Source organism: Rutidosis leptorrhynchoides, chromosome 3 (genome assembly GCF_046630445.1).
Source record: "Rutidosis leptorrhynchoides isolate AG116_Rl617_1_P2 chromosome 3, CSIRO_AGI_Rlap_v1, whole genome shotgun sequence".
Classification (NCBI taxonomy): Eukaryota; Viridiplantae; Streptophyta; class Magnoliopsida; order Asterales; family Asteraceae; genus Rutidosis; species Rutidosis leptorrhynchoides.
The window spans coordinates 1681715-1694870 of record NC_092335.1 but is presented as its reverse complement, the minus strand read 5'-3'; the positions used below and the strand labels follow the sequence as shown (position 1 = coordinate 1694870).

The 13156-nt window shown below is 31.7% G+C and overlaps 2 protein-coding genes across 10 annotated transcripts; one reads left to right on the top strand and one right to left on the bottom strand.

Moving 5' to 3' along the window:
- Window positions 1-1058: 1058 nt before the first annotated feature.
- On the top strand, window positions 1059-6974 carry LOC139895643 (rop guanine nucleotide exchange factor 12-like). Of its 9 annotated transcripts, XM_071878167.1 has the most exons (8): window positions 1059-1252; window positions 1492-1594; window positions 1690-1806; window positions 3127-3184; window positions 3301-3480; window positions 3623-5407; window positions 5929-5981; window positions 6668-6974. In XM_071878167.1, exons 2-5 carry the CDS (start codon window positions 1543-1545, stop codon window positions 3413-3415), a joined length of 342 nt encoding a protein of 113 aa, XP_071734268.1. In that variant the 5' UTR covers window positions 1059-1252; window positions 1492-1542; the 3' UTR covers window positions 3416-3480; window positions 3623-5407; window positions 5929-5981; window positions 6668-6974. The 9 variants fall into 9 exon arrangements, with proteins under 9 accessions (XP_071734268.1, XP_071734269.1, XP_071734267.1 ...); XM_071878168.1 differs by lacking the exon at window positions 3301-3480; XM_071878166.1 differs by having other exon boundaries at window positions 3301-5407.
- A 1444-nt stretch (window positions 6975-8418) lies between these two features.
- LOC139896763 (uncharacterized mitochondrial protein AtMg00810-like) lies at window positions 8419-9558 on the bottom strand. Its single transcript, XM_071879400.1, has one exon. The coding sequence runs from the start codon at window positions 9556-9558 to the stop codon at window positions 8419-8421; it is 1140 nt and encodes a 379-aa protein (XP_071735501.1).
- Window positions 9559-13156: the final 3598 nt, after the last annotated feature.

Below are 13156 nucleotides of genomic sequence, written 5' to 3'. Positions count from 1 at the left end.
GTAGCACACATAATCAGCGCATAATAAACTTTTTTATACATCATTTTTTAAGTCAATTTGAATTTGAGTTACTTTATAAATAAATGAAAAAAAAAAAATTCAACAAAAACACAGGAAAGTGGAAGAGTTATGCAGTATGATCCAAAGTTTTGTCAGGTATATGCTTGTTTTGCTTAAAGTGAAAAATTCAAATGCTGTTCTTAAAGCTGGGGGTATGTGGAAGTTGTCTTGGATTAATGGCAAGTATAGTTTAAATTGATGTTGGCTCTTTGTATTTGATCTTGTTTGTATTGTGCTCTTTTTGTTGTATTTGGAGCTCTTTTTCTATTTTGGGTCTTTGGGTATGTCCAGGTCCTGGTATTGTAATTTGTTTTGAGTTATAAAGTAATATATATTCACTTTTGTTGAAAAAATGAGAAATAAAAACATGAAATAAAATCAACAAAAGTACCTTCTGGTTCAAGCGAAGAAGATGAATGTGAAAACTACATATGCAGGAAGAAATCTGATGGATAATTAGTCATTAACTTTAAAGGCCACGTCTTGATGCATTAAAAAAAATTTAATACTCGAAGAGTCATCTAAGGTACGTGTCGATTGGTATGAAGCAAACAAAAAGCAGACGGTGCAAAGTGAATAAGGAAAACACGCAGCCCAAATGGGTGACCCGATCCAGTTAAATGTTCAGCCTATAAATGATCGACACGTGTCAGCAGCTAAAGCATGAAGAGGAAAAAACTTCTTCTTATATAGTAGTAAGATAAGATAATATATATATATATATATATATATATATATATATATATATATATATATCCTATCCTACTATACATTAAAAGAGAATTTTTATTAAGTAATAATTAATTCTAAAATCCCTTTTTCAACCATTAGATCTAAGAAAGACCTTTCAATACCCTTTGATCAAGTGGTCTAAATTTCTCCCACAAAACTATCAGCTAATAAATCAATTCTTTGTCATGATCTTCCCAAACTACCCTTACGCTCAGTCATATGTACGTACGTATTACTTTACGATATTCTCACGTCGCCGTTGAAATTGCTCGATGTACCGAATATGAACTAAACGAATAAATCGAGATCAATTTTGGTCGATCATTGGTGTAACATTAATCTTCAATGATTTCAATTTGGATTTTAATACAAGTATTGCAATCAGCGGCGGCGATTGTGGTTGTATCCTGAATTTGAAGTAATCGAAGCAATCCATAATCGATTTTGATCGTGGTCATCTGTAAGTATAAGTTTTTCGCATCTGGTTCGAATTGTTCTTTTTTTGTTTTTGTTTGAAACGTCGATTTCAATTAGGTTAGGGTTTAGGTTACGGTTTCGATAGTTTTTTGGATTGGTGGTGGTTGTATGCTAATCATTTGCAGAGTGTAGCAGATGAACTCTTGATACAAAACAAGGCTTTTATCAATCTCTTTTTTATTCATCTTTTTTGTGTTTTTGTTCAACTTTTTTTTCCCCCAGATTTCGTGCTTAAATTGGGCATTTGTTTGACCTATACATACTAGAAAAACTATGGAAGAGGATAAATCAGATTTAGATCCTGAACTTGAATTCATATATGCAGGTTATTGCATTGTGTTTCTTTTTTTATATTTATCTATTTATTTATTTTTGGAATTTTCATAAACTGATTTGTTATTTTTTGTGTTTGCTTAATAGATATGGAATTGATGAAGGAGAGGTTTGGTAAGTTACTATTGGGTGAGGATATGTCAGGTGGAGGAAAAGGTTTTTCGTCCACTTTTGCATTGTCGAATGCCATCACGAATCTAACAGGTAATTGGGTAATTTTATATTCGATATTTTGTTCATTTATCGTGTAGAATTGATAATTTGATTAAATTGAACCAAATTAAGTGGTTTTGATAAATTGTTGTATACAACTTCTGTATTTGGAGAAATCTCGAAATTAGAACCCATGGCGCCAGAAAGTAAAGCGAGGTGGCGTAAATAAATTGATTGGTTATTAACAGTCACTGATCACATTGTTGAATTTGTGGCTTCAAAACAAAATAATAATGGCGTAACAATGGTGGCGTAACATTGTTGAATTTTTCACTGGCTATGTGTAACTTTTACTTTGATAACATCATACTCTAAAATATAAATAGACATGCTTTCACATGTAGGTATTAATTTGGTTCCGGAGATTTTACATGAATTCAAGGATTACGGTAAAATTCTCATTGTAGGTGTCAATATGGTCGGCTTTTGTAATTAGTCAAGTGGCTAATATATTACGTTAAGATTCTTATTATATGTGTCAATATGGGTCGTTTTTATTTATTTATATTTTTAACCATTTGAAATGTTATATTATTTATGTTTGTTATCATTGAAAGTAATTTATTACAATATGTAGGGTTTTGGGTATAGATTTAGGATTTAGGGTTTAGGTTTATGGTTTAGATTCAAGGGTTTAGGGTTTATATTTTAGGGCTTAGAGTTTAGGGTTAAGGTTCAGAGTTTTTTAGGATTTAGGTTAGAGTTCAGGGTTTAGGGTTTAGACTTAGGATGTAGGGTTTAGAGTTAAGGTTTAGGATTTAGATTTAGCGTTTAGGGTTTAGGTTAGGGTTTAAGGTTTAGATTTAGGGTTTAGGGTTTAGATTTATGGTTTAGGGTTTAGATTTAGGGTTTAGGGTTTAGATTTAGGGTTTAATAAGAATCTACTAGAAGGTAAGGGAGTTGTGCAAGCGATCAGTGTTGACTCCTCAATATTAGCAGCAGATACGAACTATTGATTAATACTTCGGTTGTTAAAAAATAACCGTTGATTAATAATACTACTTTTGAATTTAAGTAAGTTGCTTTATTTTGAACAACATTTTATTTATTTATATTTTTACACGTTTGAACTTTTAAATGTTATATTGTTTATTTGTGTTATATTGTCTTAAAATATTTCTGAACATCAAACAATTGACACGCTAATCACTTATTTTATTTTATTTTATCTTTTTACCAAAGTGACCCTGCCTGTACTAAAACTACCCATCTCCACTTGACCTGTTACATGACCCTTGCCCTGCCCATTTTGCTACCTTCAGCAATTCATGTTTTTCAGCTAATAAGTTCTATTTTCCATGTCACTTGTAGGTCAAACGTTGGTCTTGCTACAACTTGGTAATCATCTCAAGAATTCAATCATTTTTTGGTACGAATCCATTCTATGGTATTCGATGTTCAGTTACATTCGTTATCATTATCGTTATCGTTATCATATGAAGGTCCATTGGCCTCAGTTGATAGACGTAAATTTATGTTTTGTAGTACGCTTCTTTATACATTCAGTAACCTCTTACGGGAGCCACTAGACCAATATTACACAATGGTTTTGGTTGGTTCAACTTCGTTTCAAAAGTATTGTTTGAGCTATGTGACTTAACAATTCATTGAAGAAGCAGCTCAAGATGATAATTGTACTAATTATCCTACTGCTTATCAAAATGGGTTGGTTGATTAACTATATACATTTCCACCAACTATATATAACTTTTATAGTTACATTGTAATATGTTAGGTATGGTTATATAGACTAATCATTGCTGGTATATGTATTACTTATTTAATGGTTTTATTTGTTATTTTACAGCTTCTTTAATATTGAAAGGAAAGATTTATTGCGTTGAATTAAGCTCTCAACATCATGTACACTGCCGTGAAGACAGGTCATCATTTGGCCTATTTCAAAAGTTACTGTCAAGGTTCTTATGGTTATGCAAGAGCATCGAACGGTTGTGGAAAACTGCAATCAAAATTTTTTCTAAACTAATCGTGAGATCGTTCGGTATTTACATTATTTTTGAATACACACTTCACACGCCTTGCTGATCGTCCTGGACTTCAAGTGCAAATTTACAATCCCCCATGGGCCAGAGAAAGGTAATTTATGTATGTGAATATTGTGGAGTTTCAATACAGATTTGTATGGGAGTTCCAATTGTACCATATAGAGTGGTCGGGTGGGTCAGGTAAGGATAAGAAAGGATGGGTTATAGGTTCCAACAATTGGTCTGAAGTTTATAATTATGTTTTTTTATTAGTGTTTTTTTTTTTTTGTTCGAAAATTAGTGCTTCATCTGATTTGAAGTCGACCTTTTTTATATAGTTACCACTTGATATTATATTGATGTATGTATGTACGTTCATAGTTTCGTGTTTAGTTATTTATTCAGTTTTAGTTGATATATTTCTATGGTATATGATTTTTTGTATATGAAACTGCACAATGATAATAAGATAGGTATAACTGTCCGCAGTAAGCAATACCGAAATCTGATCATCTACTTTTAGAAGATGATCATCACTATGTCAAAATAAACATTACAAGTAAGTTATGCAGTATTTATAGTCTTTGGTCGTCCCCACAACATCAATATATGAAAGGTACTCATCTATCTCTCTTTTCACGTTACTACTCTGCTTTGGAATATCTGATAATAGCATTACAAGTATCACTACAAATGGATGCGATTTTAAGTGAATGATGCTTGCGAATCTTTGACCATTGGGTTATGATCATCATGGGCACGTGCACGTTATATTTTTAAAGCTAATTAAATTTTGATTTGTTGACTTATCAACATTTTAAGTGTACGGAAATTTGATTTTGTTATATGTGGTTATTGCAGATTGCAGATTATAAGAAAATGCTCTAGGACTTTTATGTGGTTGTATATGAAGATTGGAATTAAGTGAATTTGGCTACTTATTAGTACACTTTATCTTGGAAATTAGAGGCATCTAATGCTATAATTATGCACATACATATATAGAATATAGGATGTTTTTGAGGGTGTTGACAAGTACTTACTGTAAGCTGTTATTGGATACCTTATGCAGAAGGTATCTTTTTTTGCAATATTACTCGCAATTTATACTAAATGGCTTTTTGTCGTATGGGGCTCAATTCTCAGGTGCATTGACTACTTGGTTGGAGCTGTATCAAATGCTTATAAGCCAATATGTAAGGCCCTAATCTTCATTGTACAGCAGGGTATATATGGTACATAGCGTGTGGGTGAAGTTGTGTAATCAAACAGAAGACGGAAGCTGAGTTGGGCTAGGTGCGCTCAGCGCAAACCTAATGGTGCGCGCCGCGCACTGTTCACTGTAGCCGGATCCAGCTCTTTTATTCAGATATTTTGATGGGCTTTTTGGTAATTTCACTTGTGGACGAGTTAAAGGCCAGTTGGTCAGTTTGTGGAGTATCATTAACTCCATTATCAACAACCTTATCCTCTTCACTTAAATTTTAGAGAGAGAGTGTGATTCTTGAGTGAGAAAGCTTAAATCCAAGAGGAAGAAGTTGTTCTCGGACCAAAGTGCGGGTATTAAAGTTGTTCATCTCCTCTCTAGCTCCGTTTTGGTTGTAGTGGTATGTTCTAACTTGGATTTCCTTACTTTGATTTATGTATGGGTTAGGGTTTGGGTAAATGAAGAACATAAAACTCATATTTGGTGATTTTGGGTGTTCTTGGGTAAGATGGAGTCATGAAGACTCAATGGTAACTAACCTAGAGTTTCAAAGTGTTAATTGATGTTTATGAGTCCTAATTGGTTAGATAATCACTAGCACACCTAGTTAATTAGTAAATGGGTGTTAGATGGGTTAGTAGATAACCCGAAATGGGTGTGTTGACTTTAAATTAGTCAAAGGGCTAATGATTGACCTAATTGGGAAAAATGGGTATGAAATACCCTAATTGTGTAATGGTTAGTGTTGTTGGAACTTAATCACTAGCTTTTAAGTGATTAATGATGGTCTTGACCCTTAAAGGGCGGTTTTGGTGAAAATGGAGCATTTAATGCATTTAAGTCATTTAATGCACATAAGTGAAATTGTTGGTATTTAGTCCAACTAGTTTTGTGAGTTGATTGGAGTACTTATTATATTAGGTACTTTGCTTTGAAGCTTGCGGAAGTATAAAACCGTCACCGAATCGTTAAAGGTGAGTGGAATGATTATATGCATATGTATGTAATGTATTTATTTGTATGCTATGGTATGAACCAAAGAGCTGGTAGTGCCATAGTATGTGCGAGCGTGCTATGATGTGAACCAAAGAGCCGGTAGCGTCATAGTACGTGTGTTATAGTGTGAACCAAAGAGCCGGTAGCGCTATAGCACGATTTGTTAGGGTGTGGACCAAAGAGCCGGTAGCACCTTAGCGTTGTTAGAGTGTGAACCAAAGAGCCGGTAGCACTCTAGCGTGAGTATGACTCGAGTTGTGATGTGAACCAAAGAGCCGGTAGCATCATGACAAATGGGTATGGTGTGAACCAAAGAGCCGGTAGCACCATGACGCGAGAATGGTTAACCATGGTTGTGTATTTTGTTTTGTAGCATATTATATTATGTCGATTATATGTTATTGATTACGCTAGTAGCGGTTTGTTAGAGATTATTAGCTTTGTACTTGAGATGATATGCTAATTGTATTGCTAGCGTGTATGCGGTATATGTGTAAGTGATTGCAAGTAGGTATTTTATATATATATATATATATATATATATATATATATATATATATATATATATATATATATATATATATATATATATATATATATATATGAGTATAATTATTGCATTCACTAAGCTTTGCTTACCCTCTCGTTGTTTATCTTTTTATAGGCTCCGGCGTTGACAAGGGTAAGGGCCTTCGATTGGATTAGAGATCCCGCTTGTTGTTTAGAGGACGCTTTTGGGATGTGATAGCTTTTGGAGTTTGACCGAGATTTGGGTAGTTTAACCCCAAACACCATGCTCATAGTGTCGTTTGGAATTTAAACTAGTGTGGTCGAAACTCGAACTTTTGTATGAAACTCGTAAAACGGCCGATGTGGGCCCCGTTTTGTAAAACTCATTTTATGTTTGAATCGTATGAGTTTTCCATATTAGAACATGTTGTGAAAAGCGTTTCGTCTAATTATGTCGGGAAGTGGGAGATCTTTATTTGAAAATTTGCAAATTCGGACAGAACTGAATTGGGGCCTGTGCGCGCTGCGCACCCTATGGTGGTGCGCGTGGCGCACTCCTCTGTAAAAATTTTTTTTGTTTCGCGAAATCAATTGGTTATTGGTTTGGGTTGTTACACAATAACTGGTATTTTTCCATTAATTTTTTGTGGGTCAAATGTTTAATGTATAACTGGTATACTTGAGTCATTATTAGAGACAGGTTAGCATCCTTGCTGCAATTTTTGTTTCCTTTATATTTTTAATTTTCAGTTAGAAAAGCTAAACACCTTATTTTAACAAGGTACCTAAAAATTTGAACACCCTACTTACATTATATAAATTTTTTAATTTGAAAATGACAATATCTCCTTCGATGATTAATTTTGGCATTTATTGAGAATGAGAATAAATGTATCATATGATGAAGAGTGTATGGATTTCATTTGGAGATTGTTGGTGTTTATTATCTTTGCTAATAAGATACACACATCTCATAAGAAACTATGACTTCGGTACCAAACTCTAACGTCTTATCCATTTTATCATTGGACGTTGTGGGCATTGTGACAAGAAATAATATTTTAAAAGTGGCAATTTGTTGACTTTTATTGGTCGAAAGGATAACTCGATGACTATTGACTATGATTGACTGATAAAATTGAAGGTGATGTGCAAACCATTGAAATGGGTTTTACATTATATAAGTAAGTTTAAAATTTGAATGCAAAACCATATGTATATAAAATAATACTTCCTAGGAGGTATGAAGCATGAATGTCAATATTAGATGACTTATATTAATATTATTAAAGGTAATTTCGTAGTAGTACAATATGTTGGTAAAAGTATTTATTGCCACTTTCTGTAGGTATTCGGTATACACATGTGACATGACACCTAAAAAACTCATGTTTGAAGAGTATCTTTATCTTTTCAAGTCTATTGCATATCATATACTTTGAAATTGAAGTAAAATATATGAGTACATGTGAAACCTTAAATGTATTACTTTATTACAACAATTTGTTTGTCTAATCCCGCGAATTCGCGGGTGTTTAACTAGTATATATATATATATATATATATATATATATATATATATATATATATATATATATATATATATATATGAGGAGATTAACAAAATTTGTGCAATTGCATTTGGATTCCTTTCAATAAAATACATGTTACAGACATACATCGACATATATACCAGCCATCTAAACTAACCGCCACTAACCAACCCTGACAACTTCTAACAAACCTAAATACAAAATTGACTTGAACAGGCCCTTGCACTATAGCATAAATATAAGACTAGCCCCTGTACCTATAAACATTTGAAAATGTGCAATAATAAACCATGTACATCAGTTTCATCAACCAATCAGCTTCAATACTCCCTTTCAAGTTAAGAGTGATGCATTAACGAACTCCTAACTTGCCAAGAAGCTTATTATGTTGATCAACAGTAACAATTTTAGTGAAAACATCAGCCAATTGAGACTTTATGTGAACATAAAAAGGTTTAATCAAACCACTTTTAATCTGATCTCGTACAAAGTAACAAGCATGAAATACACGGTTAGCAGAAATATGAAGAGCTGCTTGATTATCACAATGTAGCTCAACTGGACCTAAATCAGTCAATCCCAAATCTTTTAATAGAGACACAAGCCAAGTAACCTCACAACAAGTCAATGCCATTGCTCTATACTCTGCTTCAGCAGAAGATCTAGAAACAACACCTTGTTTCTTTGATTTCCATGAAATAGGTGAATCACCTAAAAGAATACAGTAACATGTAGTTGATCTTCTTGTCATAGGGCAACTTGCCCAATCTGAATCACAATAAGCTTTAAGTTGGACAGAAGAATTCTTTGCAAGAAGAACACCTTGAGATGGAGCATTTAACAAATACTTCAAAAGATGTTTAGCAGCCTGAAAATGAACAGATGTAGGTGATTGTATAAACTGACTTAGCAATTGAACACTATAACAGATATCAGGTCTAGTGACAGTCAAATAGATGAGCTGACCAATGAGCCTTCTATAAACTTCAGGATCAGACATAGGAGTGCCAACATCAGCCTGCAACTTGGCATTTGGATCTAATAGCAGTTTGTAGGGTCTACTATTTAACACACCATTTTCTTTTAAAATATCCACTGTATACTTTTTCTGAGAGATAAACACCCATTGATCTGTTTTAGAAACTTCCAATCCCAAGAAATAGCTAAGCTCACCTAAGTCTTTCATATGAAAAAATGACTTCAAATTGTCCTTTAACTGTTGAATATGAACTGAACTGCTTCCAGTGATCAATAAATCATCCACATAACACAAAACATCTGTAAATTGTGAATCATATTTCTTGGTGAATAAGGAATAATCAGCTTTTGATTGAACATAACCAAAAGACAATAAAGCAGATGAAAGCTTTGTAAACCATTGTCTAGGAGCTTGTTTAAGCCCATACAAAGACTTTTTAAGTTTACAAACTTTTGACTTTTCTGCTGGAATATTCTGTATATGCTCCCATTTTCCAGCATATCCAAGTGGCATTCTCATGTACACTTCTTCTAATAAATCACCATGTAAGAATGCATTGGATGTGACAACCCGAGAATTTCCGACCAAATTTAAACATTATTCTTATATGATTTCGACGCAATAAGCAAAGTCTGTTAGGTTGAGTCTCAAAAGTTTACAAAAATTTAACCTCGACCAGTTTCGACGATTCACGAACAATTAACTGTAAATAGATGTGTATACATAAATATTTGTAAAACATTTACAAAGTATTAAATATTATACTTTGAGTTTATTTATTTCAATATATAATTATCTACTGGATATTTAAAACAAAATTATATATATAGTAGTTTAAATATATATATATATATATATATATATATATATATATATATATATATATATATATATATATATATATATATATATATATATGATTTCTGAACATAATCATATTATAATATATTAAAATGTATAAATATTAATATTCAAGATATGTTATGATATAATACATCTTATATAATTAAAAATATATAATGTTAATATATTAAATTTAATTACGAATTAAAATATAGTTGTCTTATTAAGACTAATATTATTATTGCTACACTCATCAATATTAGTATTATTAATATTACTTTTATAATTATTATTACTATTATCATTAAAAATCACTATTAATATTATAATTATCATTATTAGTAATTATCCATTTTTGTTATTAATTCTATCATTTTATTATTTCATTTTTCTGTAATTATTATTATTAGTATTATTATTTATTATTATTAATATCAAAAGTATTATTATTTACATATATTAATAATTAATAATTAATATTAATTTGATAATTCTAGGAAGGGAATGAATCTGCTACATGTTTCCATCATCCTGTAGGCAATTTTATTCTTGTCTAAAAATCGTTACATTACAGAATCAATTGTACAAATCAAGAACAGATTGACATCAACCTTTTTATTTATTTTTTTCTTCTTTCTGTCCTTGTGAAATTTCCTGTCTCTAATCTTATTACTAAATCAATATCAGATTACTAATACAACAAAAAGGAGTACAATTCTTTTTCCAATCGCTATATGTTTTTCAATTCCTTTTCTTTTACTTCTATCTTCTCCTTCCCGAATGATTCCTCCTATCTCTGAATCTGGTCACGGGTAGAAAAATCAATCCATAATAATAATAAGAACAAAATTTGTTAGAATCAAAATGAGATATTATAATTCAGTAAGATACAAAGATTGCTAGATATTAATCAGATATAAAACAAATTTAAATAGAAATCAGTAACAGAAAAATGTACGAATTTGTTACCTGTCATAATATGATTTATTATTCTTGTTTTCTTCTTCTTGTTTGAAGAACCCTGTCTGCATTTTATACATGTCGACTGTCCTTCCTTCCCCTGCTCAAGATTCTTGGACGACTTCAATTAAGCACTACAAAACAATTTCAATCGAATTTGTTAGCTGTCAATAACAGTTAAAGCATACGAATCCGTTACACTTCACTATCTACTTTATTTTTCTTGTTTGATCCTTTTAGCTCGATTCTTCCTGTCGACCCTCTAAATTCTATAAACCAATCGATCATATCAAATTTACAAACTCAATTATTCGATTTACATTATTAAAATCTTACGTATACACTATATTCATATATTAATATCGACATACTTACAGATAGGTGTAAAAACAACTCAAAACCACCAACACCATTTAATCATCACCAAAGTTAAACGGCAGCTGTTATTCTTCCTGTTTGAACACCCACCTCGCCACCTTCTAACAATCACCACTCTAATAATCACCACCTTCATCTTCATTTTTACCTTCTCTTCTTCTTTACTTCGTAACTGTTCTTTTTCCCATTTTTGAACAAAAGCATCAAACCAAACCAACTCAAACCGATTCAATTGGTTCTTGGACCACATGTTTCTATTATTATTTTTTTTGCCGAGTACTTGGTTATTTATATTGAACTCATGCAACTTGTATGTGTTAAAGTTTCTTTATAACATACTTTATAAAAAGTTGAGACACATGTATAGCTCATGGCCGACCTCTGTTATTTTTTTGCAAGTGAAAACATGAAAACATTATTTTTATGATAAAGATGTATGATGGTGGGGAATAGGAATGATGATGACAGATGGGGTATCCAAGAAAATTCGTGGGATCCAGTCGCTATATTTTTTGTTGTTGTTGTTGCCCTGCTAAACCGAATCCTCAATTGTTTCTGTTGGGCCGATGGAATAGGGCTATGGTTTATGTTTTTTTTCCTTGGCTCGAGATCCAATACTTTGTTGGGCTACTACCCAAAAATTCTGCCTTCATTTGTTTTTCTATCGACCCACAAGTATAAACCAAACATTTCATTTTTTCTGCCGAACGTTTCTGTCCAAGAACCCACGCAACCTATAACTTTTTCGTCTTTCTGTTTTTACTCGACAAAAACAAACACCAACATTTATTTTGTACAGCTGCAAATCATCACTACCTTCCCACCTTGAATGCATATAATGTAGTGACCCGAACTTTTCCATGTTTATATATATTAATTTATATTGATATTTACATGATTAAATGTTTCCAACATATTAAGCAATCAAACTTGTTAAGACTTGATTAATTGAATTATGTTTCATATAGACAATTGACCACCCAAGTTGACCGGTGATTCACGAACGTTAAAACTTGTAAAAACTATATGATGACATATATATGGATATATATATATATATATATAGTTAACATGATACTATGATAAGTAAACATATCATTAAGTATATTAACAATGAACTACATATGTAAAAACAAGACTTCTAACTTAATGATTTTTAAACGAGACATATATGTAATGATTATCGTTGTACAGACATTTAATGTATATATATATCATATTAAGAGATATTCATACATGATAATATCATGATAATATAATAATTTAAAATCTCATTTGATATTATAAACATTGGGTTAACAACATTTAACAAGATCGTTAACCTAAAGGTTTCAAAACAACACTTACATGTAACGACTAACGATGACTTAACGACTCAGTTAAAATGTATATACATGTAGTGTTTTAATATGTATTTATACACTTTTGAAAGACTTCAATACACTTATCAAAATACTTCTACTTAACAAAAATGCTTACAATTACATCCTCGTTCAGTTTCATCAACAATTCTACTCGTATGCATCCGTATTCGTACTCGTACAATACACAGCTTTTAGATGTATGTACTATTGGTATATACACTCCAATGATCAGCTCTTAGCAGCCCATGTGAGTCACCTAACACATGTGGGAACCATCATTTGGCAACTAGCATGAAATATCTCATAAAATTACAAAAATATGAGTAATCATTCATGACTTATTTACATGAAAACAAAATTACATATCCTTTATATCTAATCCATACACCAACGACCAAAAACACCTACAAACACTTTCATTCTTCAATTTTCTTCATCTAATTGATCTCTCTCAAGTTCTATCTTCAAGTTCTAAGTGTTTTTCATAAATTCCAAAAGTTCTAGTTTCATAAAATCAAGAATACTTTCAAGTTTGCTAGCTCACTTCCAATCTTGTAAGGTGATCA